At 41.0% G+C, this 18,677-nt stretch overlaps 1 protein-coding gene across 1 annotated transcript; it reads left to right on the top strand.

Annotated features, from left to right (window-relative positions):
- The first annotated feature begins 968 nt into the window (after nucleotides 1-968).
- On the top strand, nucleotides 969-1,930 carry LOC138901389 (uncharacterized). Its single transcript, XM_070189149.1, has 2 exons — nucleotides 969-1,304; nucleotides 1,463-1,930. The coding sequence occupies exons 1-2, from the start codon at nucleotides 969-971 to the stop codon at nucleotides 1,928-1,930; spliced, it is 804 nt and encodes a 267-aa protein (XP_070045250.1).
- The last annotated feature ends 16,747 nt before the right edge of the window (nucleotides 1,931-18,677 follow it).

The raw sequence follows: 18,677 nt of genomic DNA, 5'->3' as shown, positions 1-18,677 counted from the left end.
GAACACATTTTTGTCTAATTAATGCAAATATGTATTATCTCTATTCGTGGATGAGTTTGGGTAGAATAAAATCTAACAGGCTTGCTCGGAGGGGTTCACTCGGTTGAGCGCCAGTCGCGCTCCTCGGTTTTGGGGTAGGGGCCGTGGCTGAGGCAGACGTAGAGCTCAGCCTAGAGCATGTGTGGCAACATCCATTGCCGAACCTCAGACCGAGCATGAGGAGGATATTCCGGTTCAGACAGAACCAGTAAGACCCGCTCAGGTCCCGGAGGAATTTATTACTACTCCCGTACTTTATGACACTCTAGTCCAGTTGGTGGGCCTTATGGAGAGTGTGGCATAGGCAAGAGTAATTCCTATGGCACCAGTGGTCTATCAGGATGGGGGAGAAGCTAATACGTCTGCCACTCACACTCCGAAGCAGATGGCTCCCTTGTACTAGACTCCGGTGATTCCAGCAGCTGGGGTAGTTTAACCCGTTATTGCTACACGGACCGGGGATAGTCCGATGATGTCTTCGGAGGGATTAATGATGTTGGATAAGTTCACAAAGCTCTTTTCTATTCATTTTGGTGATAGACCTTCTGAGGACCCACATGATTATTTGGACCATTGCCATGAGGTATTGCGCAACATAGGTATTGTAAAGTCCAATGGAGTCAACTTTGCAGTGTTTTAGATGACCGATTATGCCAAGAGATGGTGGTAGGATTATGAGCGAAGTAGGCCAGCAGGTTCACCGCCACTCACTTGGGATCAGTTTCGTAGTTATTTTTGGAGAAGTTCAGTCCTTTTACTCTGAGGGAGAAGTACCGCAGGCAATTCGAGCATCTTCACTAGGGTAGCATGAATGTTACCCAGTATGAGACCAGATTATTGGACCTAGCCTGCTATGCGGCTATCTTGATTCCGACTAATAGAGTGAAGGTGAGGACATTGAGGGTCTTACTTTTTGTATCAGGCTACAGATGGCCAAAGAGACTCGGGATGATATTCCTTTCCAGAGGGCCGTAGAGATTGCTTGTCGGATTGATATGATTCGTAGTCAGGGTAGAGAGGCGGTATCTGAGAAGTGGCCTCGTCATTTTGGCGGTTTCAGTGGTGCCTTATCTGGAGGCAGATGTTCATTTGGTAGAGGTCATCCTCATAAGATAGTTCAGTCCTCTCTCCAGGTAGCCCACGGTGCTTCAGGTAGTCGTGAATCTTATAGGTCTTATCTTGAGCAGCCAGCATTCAGTACATCTTCAACTCCTATTAGTGCACACTGCTACAGAGTTACTAAAGTGGTTATCCGGTCCGTCAGGGTGAGTCTCACCTTGAGCAATAACAACAACCAAGAGAGTGTTTTGATTGTTGAGGTACGGGTCACATCAGGAGGTACTATCCTAGATTGATGAGCAATAGACCTCCGCAGGGTTCTTGTACCATGGTTCTGACACTGGTTGCTTCACCGTCCGCTCAGCCAGCTAGAGGCCGGAGTCAGGGTGCTAAAAGTGGAGGTCAGGCCACTAGAGGTGGAGGCCAGCAAGATAATGGCCGTTCGATGGGCGGAGGTCAGAGCGGTGGGGCCCAGCCCCATTTATATACATTTCCAGCTAGACACAAGGCAGAGTCATCTGATGCTGTCATCACAGGTATTGTTCCAATTTTCCATAGAGATGCCTCAGTTTTATTTTATCCGGGCTCTACTTATTCATATGTGTCATCCTATTTTTCTTCACATCCGGTTATGCCACGTGATTCTTTGAGTGCTCTTGTCTATTTGTCCATGCCTGTGGGAGATTCTATTGTGGTAGATTGTGTTTATCGCTCGTGTGTGGTTTCTATTGGGAGCTATAAGACTATGGTAGATCTCCTACTTCTTGATATGGTTCACTTTGAAATTATCTTGGGCATAGATTATTTGTCACCTTATCACGCTATTTTTTGACTATCACACGAAGATAATGACATTAGACATGCCAGGGTTGCCTCGATTAGAGTGGAGGGGGACTCCTAGCAATTCTATCAGCAGGGTTATTTCTTGCTTGAAAGCTCGACGTATGATCGAGAAGAGGTGTCGGGCATATTTGGCCTATATCCACGATCCTAGTATGAAAGTTCCTTGCATGGATTTATTACCAGTTGTGGGTGAGTTTTCGGAGGTGTTTCATACATATTTTTTGGGGATGCCACCCGATCGAGATATCAACTTCTATATTGACTTTGCTACGGGCACTCACCCCATTTCTGTTCCACCATACCATATGGATCCAGTTGAGTTGAAGCAACTGAAGGAGAAGTTGTAGGATTTTCTTGATAAGAGATTCATTAGACCTAGTGTCTCGCCTTGGAGCGAACCAGTGTATTTCATGAAGAAGAAGTATGGTTGGATGAGGATATGTATAGATTATCGATAGTTGAACAAGGTATCTATCAAGAACAAGTATCCGTTGCGGAGGATTAATGACCTATTTGATCAGCTTCAGGGTGCGAAAGTATTTTCGAAGTGTGATTTGAGATCTGGCTACCATCAGTTGAAGATTAGGATATCAGATGTCCTTAAGATAGCTTTTCAGACTCGGTATGGTCACTATGTGTTCTTAGTGATGTCAGTCAGCTTGACAAATGCACCAGCAACATTTATAGATTTGATGAACCTGGTGTTCAAACATTATTTGGAATTTTTTTTTATCGTCTTCATTGATGATATTTTGGTCTACTCCCGGAGTTGAGAGAAGCATGAGTAGCATCTGCGGATCATAGTTCAGACTTTGAGAGATAGTCAGTTATATGCCATGTTTTTAAAGTGTATGTTTTGGTTGGACTCAGTGTCTTTTTTGGCCATGTTGTATCTTACGAGGGCATTAAAGTGGGTCCCAAGAAGATTGGGCAGTTCAGAACTGGCCTAGACATACTTCAGCTACAGAGATTCAGAGCTTCTTTGGTTTGGCGGGTTAGTATTGCCAGTTCATGGAGGGGTTTTCATCTATCTCAGCCCTATTGAACAAGTTGACCTAGAAAGGTGCATTGTTCAGATGGTCTGACGAGTGTGAGTTGAGATTTCATTAGCTCAAGACTGCTTTGACTAAAGCCCAGTGCTGGTGTTGCCTACAAGTTCAGGATCTTATACTGTGTATTATGATGCATCGTGTATAGGCTCGGTGGGATGTTGATGCAGAATGGTAGGGTGATTTCCTATGCATCTCGGTAGCTGAAGGTTCACGAGAAGAATTACCATGTTCATGACTTTGAATTGGCAACCATTGTTCACGCGCTGATGATTTTGAGGTACTATCTATACGACGTTCATTATGAGGTCTATACCGACCATCTAACTCTTCAGCATTTAATCAAGCAGAAAGACCTTAATTTATGGTAGCAGAGACGGTTAGAGTTGCTTAAAGACTACGATATCACCATATTATACCATCCCGGGAAGGCCAATGTGATGGCCGATGCATTGAGTAGAAAGGCGAAGTGCAGTCTGGCATATTTATCGGTAGCAGAAAGGCCATTAGCCATGGATGTTCAGTCTTTGGCCAACTAGTTTGTGAGATTGGATATTTCGGAGCCCAGTCAGGTGCTAGTGTGTATGGTGGCACAGTCTTCATTATTGGAGCGTATTAAGGCTCACTAGTGTGATGATCCTCACTTTTTGGTGTTGAAGGATACGATGCAGTGGGCCAAGGATGTTGTTATTGATGATGATGGTGTTATGCGGTTGCAAGGCCAGATTTGTTTTCCAAATGTTGATGGATTGAGACATTTGATCCTTGAGGAGGCGCACAGCTCACACTATTTTATTCACCCAAGTGTCACAAAGATGTACTGTGACTTGAAACAACACTGTTGGTGGTGAAGAATGAAGAAAGTCATCATTGCTTATGTATCTTGGTGTTTGAATTATCAACAGGTGAAGTATGAATATCAGAAATCGGGTGGGTTGATTCAGTGATTGGAAATACCAAAGTAGACGTGGGAGTGCATCACTATGGATTTCCTGTTAGGCTTGCCATAGACCTTGAAGAAATATGACGCAGTCTGGGTTATTTTGGACCGATTGACTAAGTCCGCGCACTTCATTCCAGTGGCGACTTCCTATTCTTCAGATTGGTTGGCTCAGGTTTAAATTCAGGAGATTATCCACTTGCGCGGCGTGCTCATTTCCATCATTCTAACTGATGCACGCAATTCACATCTCATTTTTGGAGAGCTGTGCAGCGTGAGTTGGACACGCGGGTTGAGCTGAGCAGAACGTTTTATTCTCAGATGGACGGACTGTCCAAGTGCACCATTCAGATCTTGGAGGACACGTTACGTGTTTGTGTTATGGATTTCGGAGGTTCATGGGACCAATTCATACCTCTTGCAGAGTTCGCCTACAACAATAGTTACTAGTCGAGTACTCAGATGGCACCGTATGTATGGGAGGCGATGTCTTTGCTGATTGGTTGGTTTGAGCCTAGAGTGGCTAGGTTGTTGTGCACCGATTTGGTCCATGATTCTATGGAGAAGGTTAATTAGATTCAGGATTGGCTTCGTACGTCACAGTCTAAGCAGAAGAGTTATGCTGACTGGAAGGTTCGGGGTGTAGCTTATATGGTGGGAGAGAGGGGTTTTGTTTAGTGTTTCACCCATGAAGAGCGTGATGAGGTTCAGACAGATGGGCAAGTTGAGCCCTAGGTATATTGGACCTTTGGAGATCCTTGAGAAAGTTAGTGAGGTGGCCTATAGACTTGCATTATTACCCACCCTATCGGGAGTACATTTGGTATTCCACGTTCCCATGCTTCAGAGGTACCATGAGGACAACTCATATGTTTTGGACTTCAGCACGGTTCAACTTGATGATAATTTAGCCTATGAGGAGGACCCAACTTTTCTAGCCCGGCAGGTTCGGAAGTTGAGGTCTACGAGTTTTCCATCTGTGAAAGTGCAATGGAGAGGTCATTCTGATCGATGCAGCTACGTGGGAGTTAGAGTCTGATATGCGGAGTATATACTAACACCTTTTCACCAGTCTAGGTACTTTTCCATATCCATTCGAGGACGAACATTTCTTTTAGAGGTGGAGAATGTGATAACCCGATAGGTCATTTTGTGAACTAGCCTTTATTTCCATGTTTCGAAACCTCCATTAGCTTCATTTGATGTTTCTTCATTTATGTGCGTGGTCCGTCCCTTTTTTCAGAAAGTTTTTACGTAAGAATTTGAAGAAAATATAATTTTTAGCTTTAAAAACAACTTGATTTGACTACGATCAACATTTTGTGTAAACAACCTTGGATCAGTATTTTGATGATTCCGATAAGTCCGCATTGCGATCATGGACTTGGGCATATGCCCGGAATTGAAATCGAAGGTCCCTAGGTTGACTTTATGGCTATCAGGTTCATATTTTGGTTTCGAAACATGGAATATGTCTGTTTTACTATTTGAAACTTGTCTGCAAAATTTTGTGCAAATCGGAGTTCGTTTGATAAGATTCAGACGCTTAGTTGTGATTCTAGATGTTCTTGAGTTTTCCTTTGAAATTTCATTTGTTTTGATGTTCGATTTGTTGTTTTAAATGCTATTTTGGTGTTTTGATTGTGCCAACGAGTTCGTACGATGTTATTAAACTTATGTGCATGTTTGGTTTGGAGCCCGAGGGGCTCGGGTGAGTTTCAGACGCATTTCGGATGAGTTTGGCTAGTGTGAGGACTGCTGGTGTGTTTCGATTCTGGTGCTGGGTTGCAGGTCTTGAAATTCTGAAGACTTGTTCGCAATGCGAACTCCGCTTTTGCAAAGTTGAGCTCGCAATCGTGGTGGAGGACAGGGGAGGGTAGTCTTCACATTTGTGAAAAAACGTTCGCTATTGCGGACAACCTAGTCTTCGCTTTTGCAATGGATTGGTCGCATTAGGCAAATTCGCAATTGCGAAATTTTGATCGCATTTGCGGTTGGATGGGAGATCGCATTTGCGGTGTTTTTCTTGCAATTGCGACTATAGCAGGCTGGGGACACAATTCACGTTTGCCACCTATTTCTCGCATTTGCGATGGTCGCAATTGCAAACAAGAGTTCGCAGTTGCGATATCTACAACTGGGTAAAAGAGGGGGAAAGCGGGACATAACTCATTTTACAACATTTCTTAACCATAAACACTCTAGAGGCAATTTTACAAGAATTGTTTCTTCCCAAAATCATTGGTAAGGAACTCTAGTCCACTTTCTTTCAATTCCCTATTACTTTTCATGAGATTTCAACATCAAATCTAGGATATTCATGGTAGAATTTAGGGATCTTGGTAGAATTAAGGGATTTTATAAAATTGAGATTTGGACCTTAAATTGAGGTCGGATTTCAAAAAAATCACATAACCGAGCTCGGGAGTGAATGGGTAATCGGGTTTTGGTCTGAATCTCGAGTTTTGACTAAGCGGGCCCAGGGTTGACTTTTGTTGACTTTTTCCAAATTCAATAAAGATTGAACCTTTTTCCTTCGTGAATAGTTTCTAAATCTTATTAAGAATTGTTTGATCAATAATTGGTTAGATTTGGTTGGTTTGGAGGCTTGTTCAAAAGGCTAGGCCGTAGATGGTTGATTTACTTGTTTGCAGAGTAAGGTAAGTATTGTGTCTAACCTTGACTTGAGGGAATTAGGACTTGTTGAATTATGTGAATTATGTGGGAAAACGGCGTATATGCGAGGTGACAAGTTTTTATGCACCGTCATGGGGTTTAACATGCGGGATTGGGCTATTTATTTTCGAGTCTTTATTTATTCCATGTTATTTTTTGTTATATGCTTTAAATGTTACATGTTCTTACTTGGCATCTTTGTTATACTTGTTAATTGTTATTTAATTTTTACTTGCTTTAATTTGTTCATTTCTCACATGATTTCTGCTTATTTGCTACCTGTTTCTACTTGCCTTAATTTTATATTCTAATTGTCACATGTTCACCTATTTATTGTTCTTATTTTATTTGATGCACTCTATTATGTTATTTTCACTTATGTGAGCCGTTTAGCTGTTGTGTACTGATGAATTGGTAAAGTTTTAGATTTCGAGATGTTGGATGTTCTCCGTTTATTCTGTGGTTCTTTACTGTTCCGTACATTTCACCTCCTTGTGTTGATATTTTGTAAATTTTATTGTTGAGCAGTTTATGTTAATGATTTGAAATTGTTGGGGATCAGATTGCACACCGCAATGGTATTTGAAGTGCTATGATATGATACGAAGGAATAAGAACGGAATGTGATATGAGATGATGATATGGTGGGATCGGGTTGCGTGCCGCAAAGGATTTGATTTGTTATACGTTATTTGTGGTTGTGTAGATTGTTCTCGGTATTGTAAATTGAGAGATTTTGTTATTGTGGGGCCCTTTTTATAGTTCACTTACGGGTCCGGTTATTTAACTTTACTGTTTATTTTTGTTCCCGTCCTTGTTATTATTGTTTGGTACAAGTTTATTGTGAGTGTCTTACATATCTTCGTCACTACTTCGTCGAGGTTAGGCTCGGCACTTACATAGTTCATGGGGTCAGTTGTACTCATGCTATACTTTTCCACTTCTTATGCAGATACCGATGTTGATCCCAGTGGCGCGTAGCGAGACTGCTCGGATTCAAGTACTTTTGGAGACTTGAGGTATAGTTGCACGGAGTTCGCAACCCTGATGTCCCTTTTCCATTCTGTATCTACTGTTTATTTAGTTTCAAACAGTTGTATTTTGTTCAAACCTTATTTATACTACTCTAGATGCTCATGTATTCGTGACTCCAGATTCTAGGATATGTTCAAGTTGCGTCATTTGGTATTTTTGTCAATCTATTTCAAACTATTACAGCGTAATATTAATGTTTCGATCTAAACTGTTAAAACTGGTTAATTAATTTATCTAACGTTGGCTTGTCTAGCAAGTGAAATGTTAGGCGCCATCACGGTCCCGAGGGTGGGATTCCGGGTCCTAACGAAACCTTCTGGAAACATCCAAAACCAAATCCGAACACATGTATAAGTCCAAAATCATCATGCGAACTTATTGGAACCATAAAATCCCGATTCCAAATCTGTTCACACAAAGTCAAACCTTGGTTAACTCTTTCAACTTCAAGCCTCAAACTACGAACTTAGTATTCTAAAACTCTCCCGAACCCCTCAAGAACCAAACCATCCATCCCCACAAGTCATAAAATATCAAAGCAACTTACGAGAAGCATCAAAGAGGGGAATGGGGTTTAGAACTCAAAATGACGGGTTGGGTCGCTACATTCTCCACCTCTTAAACAAACTTTTGTCCTCGAACGATTTTTGAAATGTACCTCAACTTCTAGAAAGATGTGGATATCTGCTTCGCATAACTAGCTCGGTCTCCCATGTAGCCTCCTCGCTCAGATGCCCTTTTTGAAGCACCTTCACCGAAGCGATCTCCTTAGAGCTTAACTTCCGAACCTGCCTATCCAGAATAGCTACCAGTTCTTCTTCACAATCCAAATTTTCATCTAGATGCACTATACTAAAGTCCAAAATATGCGACTTATCTTCATTGTACCATCTAAGCATAGAAACATAAAATACCGGATGAACTCCCAAAAAACTTGGAGACAAATCAAGCCTAATAAACCTCATCAACTCTCTCCAATACCTCAAATGGGTCAGTGAACCTCAGGCTCAACTTGCCCTTCTTTCCAAACATCATCACACCTTTCGCAAACCTTCTTGTTCCTATAACTCTTTTTCCTGCTCTGAGCTGTCTGAAGTTGTTCTTGAATCAACTTCACCTTCTCCAAAGCACCACGACCAAATATGCACCCGACAACCTTGCCTCACCATGCTTAAACCAACCCATAGTAGAATGGCATCGCCTTCGACGGAAGCCTCATATGGAGCTGTACGAACGTTGGACTAATAAGTATTGTTCTGCGCAAACTCCGTCAAAGGTAAGAACGGATCCTAACGACATCCAAAGTCAATCATACAAGCTCGCAATATATCCTTAAGATTCTGAATAGTCCGCTCGGACTGACCATCCATCTGTGGGTTAAAAGCTGTGCTAAGCTACCAATAATACTGCTTGAAGTCACGATACATCTTTGTCGCACCTAGATGAATAGCTTATTGCAAACTCTGAGCCTTCTAAAGTTTCAACTCTGCCAATCCATCAACATTAGGAAAACAATGCTTACCCTGAAGTCGAATAACAACATCATCTCCAATAACCAGCTTTTTATCTATACCTTGTTGAATCGTATACTTAAGCATCAACAAAAAGGGGTCATTATATCGACGAGCCTTAATGCGCTTAAACAAGGATGACTGCACAAAAAAACAAATAAGAACTCTGCATGGCTCAAAAATATTTAATCCCATAAATCTTTATGCCAAAGCGTGAATATCTATAGCCAAAGACCTTTCCTTAGCTAGGATAAATGCCAAATGACCCATCCTCTATGCCTTTCTACTCAAGGCATCTGCTACAACATTCACCTTACGCGGATGATAAAGATGGTGATATCATAATCCTTAAGCAACTCAAGCCACTTCCCAACCTCAAATTCAAATCCTTATGCTTGAACAAGTGCTGAAGACTCTGATGATCAGTATAAACCTCAGATGACACACCGCAAGTATTGCCTCAAAATCTTGAGTTCAACACAATAGCTATCAACTTCAAATCATGAAATGGGTAATTCTTCTCGTGAGGATTCAAATTTCGTGATGCTTAAGCAATCACCCTACCAAAATGCATCAACATCGCATAAAGACCAACGCGTGAAGCTTCACAAAACATCGTGTATGGCCTTGAACCTGTGGCAACACCAACACTGGGTTGTAGTCAAAGTAATCTTGATCTTTTGATAGCCTCTTCACACTGATCGGACCATATAAAAGGAACACCCTTCCGAGTCAACTTTGTTAATCGGGCTGCAGTGGATGAAAACTTCTCCATAAAATGATGATAATAGCCTGCCAAACCCAAAAAACTCCTAATATATGTAGCTGAAGTAGGTCTAAAACAATTCTGAACTGCCTCAATCTGGTTGGGATCAACATTAATACCATCATGGTTAGAAAAATTAGCATACAACTTCTTCTCCTTCAAAGTCAAAAGCACAATCCTCAGCTGCTGCTTATGCTCCTCTATAATGCGATAGTAAATCAGGATGTGTTCAATGAACACAATCATGAAAAAATTTGAATCAGACCTGAACTCCCGGTTCATCAAATCAATGAATGCCTCTTGAGCATTAATCAAATAAAATTACATCACCAAGAACTCAAAATGGCCATATTGACTCCTAAAAGCTAACTAGGGAATATTTGAAGCCCTAATCTTCAATTGATGATAACTGGATCGCAAGTCAATCTTAGAGAACACCTTAGCACCCTGAAGCTGATCAAACAAATCAACAATGCAAGACAATGGATACATATTCTTGATAGTAACCTTGTTCAACCACCTATGATCAATGCACATTGTTATCGTACCGTCTTTCTTCTTCACAAACAATACCGACGCACCTAAATACCTAGTCTCGTAAATCTCTTATAAAGAGAATTTTACAAATTCTCCTTCAATTGCTTCAAATCATCTGAGGTTATGCAATATGGTGGAATAGATATGGGGTGAGTACCTGGCACCAAGTCAATACCAAAATCAATCTCCCTGTCCAGTGGCATACCCGACAAATCCGTAGGAAATACCTCTAGGAACTCTCCGACAACCGGTACTATATCCGTGGAAGGAACCTCCACACCACAATTTTGAACAAAAGACAAATATTCTATACATCCCTTCTCAACCATATGCTGGGCCTTCAGAAATGAAATCATCTTGCTTGTAGAATGACAAGTGAAGCCCTCCACTCTAGTCTAGGCAATTTTTGCAGAGGCAATATTACAATCTTGGCATGACAATACAAGATAGCATGATATGGAGATAACCAATCCATGCCAATAATCACCTCAAAATCCACTATGTCCAATAATAAAAGATCAACCATATTGTAACGACCTAACAGGTCATTTTGTGTATTTGAGACCCATTCCCCTATTTGATGTTTCCCATATGTGTATTTATTATTTTTAAACTTACATGGTTGATTGGCTTAGTTTTGGGAAGGTTAGAAAGTGATTTGGAACACTTAGTGTTATTTATGGAAGCTTAACTTTTAAGAGTTGACTGAGATTTTACTTTTGAGTAAATGACCTCAGAATAGTGTTTGGATGGTTTCAATAGGTTTGTATGGTAATTTTGGACTTACGTGAGTGTCCGAATTTAGATTTGGAGGTTCCTAGGTTGATTTGACTCTTTTTGGCGAAAGTTGGAAATTGAAGGTTTGGAAGGTCATGGGTTTGATCGGGAGTTGACTTTGGTGTTATCGGGTTTGGATTATTTTTTCTTGAGTTGGAATAGGCCCGTTATGTTATTTGGAACTTGTGTGGTCGGTATGTGGATTTTCTACGGGGTCGGTACATGGATTTGGTATCATGTTATGTAATACATGAATTGTGTATCAGGGTACATGGATGTTGTACTGGTTGAGCATGCATTCTTATTATTGACACACTCTAGAGTATTTATTTTACAATAAACTGTTACTTGACACTCTTATATGCTAACTAGGGGTCCCAACTTTGTTATTTGAGCACATCTGAGCAGTGTTAGGGTTATTACTATACTAGAAAAGCATGCTTATCCATTGAAAACTATGACTCTTGTTAGTTACGAAGTTCTTTATTGCTATGTTGTTAAATATAGTCATTATACTTCTGTGGTAAGTATTCGGAAGTATCTAGCCTCGCCACTACTTCTTCGAGGTTAGACTTGCTACTTACTGGGTACCAATTGTGGTGTACTTATACTATGCTTCTGCACATCTCTTCGTGTAGATCCTCCGGTTGGTCCTAGAAGAGCTTTCAGATTGCGCTAAGGGTATTGCAGAGACTTGGGGTGAGCTGCACTACATAGATCCAGTTCACAGTTCCCGAGTCTCTGTTCCTTTGATGTATTTCTATCTATTGTATTTCAGATAGTTTGACATGTATATATGCTTGATCTTATTTTTGTGGTTTTTTCATGTACTTCTGCCACCATTGTATTGGGGGCATATTGTATTGGCCGTGTTTAAGCCGTGCCTTTGGTTTTAGCAGATATTATCACTGCTTTTGAGTCTATTTCCAACTTTTTCTATTGTATCTATCTGTTAAATAATAGAAATGGACTTTAATTATTGATTTCGAGTTAGCTTGCTTAGCAAGTTAGGCTAAGCGCCATCATGACCTCGAGGTGGAATTTTTTGTCGTGAAAAGTTGGTATTAGAGTTTTAGGTTGTGTAGGTCTCACGAATCACGAGCAAGTCTAGTATAGTCTTGTGGATCGTTACAGATATGTCTATACCTATGTCCAATAAGCTACAGGATGTTGGGAAACTACATTTCATTCATTCTTTATCACGCAGTTTTATTAATCCGAAGTTTGAATCCCTGTATTTCTATTCTCACGCAGATGGTATGAACACGTTATTCAGGAGCAGTCGGGCAGGCACTAGCCCCTCAGCTAGGGCTGTGAGAGGTCGTGCCCGAGGTATAAACAGGGCCCACACCACAGTCAGAGCCCCTGCTACGACACCTATTGTGGAGTCACTAGTAGCTCTGGTTGAGAAGCATGTATTGGATCAGGGTGAGCCGGATGGACCAGCTCAGGTCCTGGAGGGGTTTATTATTACCCAGTACTTCAGGATGCCCTTGTTCGTTTGGTTGTTCTTGTGGAGGGTCTAGTACTGACCGGAGTACTTCCTTTGGCACTGACTGCTTCTCATGCTGGGGGAGGAGCACACACTATCGCTACTAATAATACTAAGAAGGTTGCAGCTGGTTTTCAGACCTCGGGGGTGGTACGAGTTGGGGGGACATCCTCCTGTAGTTGGTTTTAGGATGACAGTGGAGGTCGCTATGTCTAAGGAGGAGCAAAAGAGGATTGATCGGTTCAGGAAGATAGGTCACCAACATTATGATTGTAATAATTTGGCAGATGCACATTATTTCTGAGATGGTTGTTAGGAGATTTTGTGGAATCTTGGTTTGTTGGATTCCAATGGGGTTGCATTCACTACGTTTCAGCTTCAGGGGCCCGCTAAGAGATTGTGGTAGTCATATGAACGTAGGAGGCCAGTAGGGTCACTGCCAGTCACTTGGATTCATTTCTCATATCTCTTCTTAGAGAAGTTTATTCCACTCATGTAGAGGGAGGAGATGCGAGGTCAGTCTGAGCATCTCTAGTAGTGTCGCCAAACTTTGACCGAGTATGAGATTAGATTCACTGATCTATCCCGCCATGCTGCTTTACTATTCTCCATCGAGGTTGAGAAGGTCAGGAGATTCATTGAGGGGCTAAATTTTGGTATCAAGATTGCAATGGGTAAGAATGCAGAAACTAATGCTACATTTCTTCACGTTGCTGATATAGCACGCATGATTGAGTGCATTCGGGGTTAGAGCAAGGAGGCCAGGGTAGGGAGGGGCAAAAAGCCCCGATATTCTGGCGGTTTCAGTGGCACCTCATCTAGAGGTAGGGATCATTTTGGAAGTGGCCATCCTTGCAGGCTAGCTCCTCCAGCTTATCAGCCAACTCGTGGTGTTCTAGTTCAGTCTTCATTCGATGCATTACTAGCACCGAGCTCCTAACGTGCTTCCGCCCAGGGTTCTTCCAGTGGGTACTCAGGTTACTAGAGGTTGTTTTGAGTGTGGAGAAGTTGGGCATATCAAGAAAGATTGCTCCAGATGTGATAGAGGCATAGCACTACATGGTTATCAGGAAGTGACTCCAGTTCCCGTTGCTACACCACCAGCCCCACCAGCTAGAGGGGGAGCTCAGTCCGTCAGGGGCTGTCCCAAGGGCGGAGATGAGGCCCGTTGTTATGCATTTCTAGTAGACTCGAGGCGGAGGCCTCTGATGCAGTTAGCACAGGTATATTTTTGGTCTGTCACATTGATTATTCAGTTCCATTTGATCTTAGTTCTACATAATCATATGTATCATCGTTGTTTGCATCATATTTGGATTTGCCCAGTAGTTCTTTTGATATTTTCGTGCATTTATCTACACCTATTGGTGATTCTACTGTCGTAAATCAAGTGTATCACTCTTGTTTGGTTACTATCGGGGGATATGAGACCCTTGTAGATATGTTTTTGCTTAGTATGGTGGATTTTGACGTGATTCTGGCATGGACTGGTTATTTTCGTATCATGAAATTCTTGATTTTCACACTAAGACGGTGACACTGGTTATGCCAGGATTTCCAAGGTTGGAAGGGAATGGTCCTCTAGGGTATACTTATAGTAGGGTGATTTTATTTATGAAGGCTTAGCGGATAGTTGAGAAGGGGTGTTTGACGTACTTAGCCTTTGTCAGTGATGTTAGTTCTGATACTCCTACCGTTGATTCAGTTCCTATTGTGAGAGAGTTTCTAGATGTGTTTCCAACAGACCTACAGGGCATTCTACACGATAGAATATTAATTTGGTACTGACTTGCTGCCGGGCACTAAGCCCATATCTATTCCACCGTACTGTATGGCTCGCGCAGAGTTGAAAGAATTAAAAGAATATTAGCAAGAGTTGTTAGATAAGAGGTTCATCAGGACTAGTGTATTGCCATAGGGACACCGGTGTTGTTTGTGAAGAAGAAGGATGTTTGCATGAGAATGTGTATTGACTACAAGAAATTGAACAAGGTGACTATCAAGAACAAGTATCCATTTCCCCGCATTGATGACTTATTCTATCAGTTTGAGGTGCTAGGGTATTCTCGAAGATTGATTTGTGATCGGGGTATAAGCAGTTAAAGATCACGGCTGCAGACATTCCCAATATGACTTTTAGGACTCGTTATGGGCACAATGAGTTTTTGGTGATGTCATTTGGTTTGACTAATACCCCAACAATCTTCGTGCATTTTATGAATAGTGTGTTTCGACCGTATTTGGATTCCTTTGTTATTATGTTCATTGATAATATCTTGGTGTACTACCGCAGTACTGAGGAGCATGAGCAATATTTGAGGATTATGCTTCAAATTTTTAGGGAGAAGAAGTTGTATGCTAAGTTCTCCAAGTGCAAGTTCTAGCTGGACTCGGCAAAATTCTTGGGCTATGTGGTGTCTAGTGATGGGATCAAGGTGGATCTGAAGAAGATTGAAGCAGTTCCGAGTTGGCCCACACCTTCAACCGCTACTCACATCAGGAGTTTCTTGGGCTTGGCTGGGTATTATCACCGATTTGTGGAGTGGTGTTTCATCCGTTGCAGCCCCATTGCCATAGTTGACCAGAAGGGTGCTCCGTTCGGGTGGTCAGATGACTGTGAGGAGAGCTTTAAAAAGCTCAAGACAACATTGACTACGGCTTTAATGTTGGTTTTGCCTTTAGGATCGGGATCATATACAATACATTGCAAATTCCTTATAGATTAGGAGAAATAGTTGTGTGAAGTCAGGTCAAGTGCATCTCCGACACCTGAAACTGCAACAAAGGGTGGACGTGAAGCGTCCACCTTAGCCTCAACCTTATATGTATTTTTATGCAACTATTTCACTTCAAATCACTCTCCAAACACCTCGAAACTCACCCGAGCCCCCCTAGGACCCCCCCAATCATTCGAACTAATCCATATATCCTACACGAGCTTGTCTAAGAACTCTAAATACGTAGGGAAGCATCACAACTAGAAATCAGGGTCCAAACCAAAATATAAACTTTCTTAAGTTCTCCCAATTTCAAATTTCACAATATAGGTCAGAATCACTCCCGGGCCCTTCAAGTCACCTCTCAACCATCATAATAAGTCCAAAAACCTACATGGACCTATCAAAAGGCTAAAAACACGAAACAAAATGCAATAACAAAAAGTATATCCCAAGTCAAACTTATGAACTCTAATGTTCTTCAAATTGACAACTTTCAACCAAAAGCGCTCCATCCCGGGCCACCCGAGGCCCAATCGGGACATATGTCTAAGTTCAAAAGCATTATACAAACCTATTAGAACCTTAAATCACCAATACAAGAATGTTTACCAAAAATGTTGACTTTGGTCAACTCTCCTAAGGGTTGTAGTGAAGAGCTAAGTGTTCCAAATCACTCCCAAACCTCTCGAAACCCGAACCAAACATACATGTGAGTCATAAAACATCATATGAACCAATACCAAGTTTGAAATCACAGAACGAGATGCTAGAACTCAAAACGACCGGTTGACTCGTTATATTCTCCCTTACTTAAATGTATGTTCGTTCTCGAATATACCAAGAATCATTCCAAACCTTAGCTTATAAGCCCACAAACCCAGGTTGAATATCCAAATCTTTCTACAAGATTCGACAATTATATATATTCACTTTATCAATCTCAATAACATGCATCAGGTCACAAATGAATTGGATGCAACCACATGATATATCATCTTTTTAATCCATATCCATACCTCTTGGTTACAACCACTGCTCGTTGCCAGACCTAGTACCGACCAAAATTACCTAACTCGATAAGATCCTTGTTCCAAGCTTTCATAACACTGCTAATGATGAAAGAAACCTGTAAAACTCATAACAACCCATCATATCAACACGTTATGGATTTCTCTCTTCTAGTAAGAACCATTGCATGTTCTTTTTTTTTTTTAAATCCACTCGGCAGTGTGCATGGGGAAGCTTTTCATATATTTCCAAAAATAAAATAACATAATCTTTTAAAATGTAAGAGAATAAAAGGTAGATGAAATAACATGGAACCTATTACAAAAATAAAGTATGAGATACTCTAATTTGGTAGTAGAAAAGTGATCTATAGAAGTAATAAGATGGAGCAATATGAAGTTAAAAATAAGAACAAATGTCCATGTTGAGAAGCCCTAAAACTGGTCCAAAGATGTCTTCAATGTGCAACCTCAACTTGTGTAGATATCATGTCAATATGCATGTGAAGTGTGCAGTCTGCCTAAGTTCAATGATTATCCAATGCACTACCATTTTGTATGTGACTGAAAAGCAATTCTTGTCCATCAGGATATTCATCCAGCTTGCATAATGAGGTACACAAACAGCAGCTCCAAACTATCCAAAGAAAGAACGTGAAAAACTAAGAAATATTTCTAGTCTCCACTCTAGATTGTTATCCATCCATCTTGAGTATTGTAGTCCAAAGTTCAGCATATCATACAGTTCCGCAAGCCTTCTTGGTCCCTACTATCTACCCTTATCCATGAATGATTTATGAAGAAACAATGCGTAGAGGTTAGACAAGAATGCATAGAGAAGCATTCAACGTTGATCTTCCATTACGTGATAAATATCATTAATATTTGAAATAATATCACAAGTCATTTAAAATTCTTTAAGTGGAAGCAAAATGAAGTACAATATCTCTAATTCCCACATACATACATGAAAGACACTATGTCTGCAAAGCCTATAAACTGACATGAGAAAATATGAAAGTGCTGGTGACAGGGCTCTTACTATACCTCAAAATAATGTACAAGGATCAATAAAACACAAGAGCCCTGATGTAGAGTAGGGCTCACCAAAATCAGATGAAGGGAGAGTCCACTCCTATCAAGAATCTGTGCCGCATGCTGGGGTATCACCTGCATCTATTAAAGTTGCAGCATCTCTAAAAATAGGGACGTTAGTACATATGGAATAGTACTAATATGTAAAGCAGATGGAGCAATCTATAAAAATGCGGCAGCTAAAAAAAGAGGTTAATGAAGTACAACAAGATATTACGAAACATCCTATAGATTCAAATGTCAAGTCTTATTATACTTAAGTCCTTTTGAACTTCTTTTGGATCAAGTGAGCCATATGCGCCATGTGTAAGATACAAAAATATAATCTAAATGTAACCATATGTACACATAAAAGATAATGAAAATTGAACCTATTCATTTCACTAGGCTGTCCATAGGGCTCACCTTTGCATGTGCTAACTATGCCTTTCACCAGTCTGTCCATAGTCAAACTTTACAATGAACCTATGTATTTCACCAAACTATCCATAGGGCTCATATTTACTACACACAAATGCGTTTCATCAGAATATTCATCGATGTCACACCCCAACCTAGGTGAGGTAGACTGGCACCCAGTACCTCATTTACATGTGACTCATTCTATACGGTTGCTAATATATTTAAACTCGAGCTCCTGCACGCAGAAAAGTCCCATAAGTATAGATATACATAGGACAGTCTGATAACCTCTAGTCTCGATTGTACTCCATTTGAAATGGAGTTGCACTAATCCTTAGTTGGATATCAACTCTGTCTATGATAAGAACCTGTCAAACTAGATACCTGAACCTGCACACATGAATGCAGTGCCCCAACGATGGGACGTTAGGACAAAAAGCTGTACTATGTATGTAAGGCAGATAACATCTGAATAACTGAATTTAAACTAAACGGATAATATAATAACTGAAAGCAACTAAGAGTCAAAGATGATTTGAAGATATGCTTACCTGCTGATACTGACTCAACTCTCTCAATATAATAAGTAAAATAGCTATCCAGCCCTATAAGGCTCGGTATATGTAACTTCTTGGCCGTAGTAGGATCGCTCCTAGGCGCTCGACCATACTAGGCTCAGTATCTAACTCACTACTCGGCCATTTTGGGCTCGCTCATAGGTGCTCAGCC

The sequence above is a fragment of the Nicotiana tomentosiformis genome, chromosome 11, assembly GCF_000390325.3.
Source record: "Nicotiana tomentosiformis chromosome 11, ASM39032v3, whole genome shotgun sequence".
NCBI classification, from domain to species: domain Eukaryota; kingdom Viridiplantae; phylum Streptophyta; class Magnoliopsida; order Solanales; family Solanaceae; genus Nicotiana; species Nicotiana tomentosiformis.
Note: the sequence above shows the minus strand (reverse complement) of the source record. Positions and strands in the feature narration are given on the sequence as shown.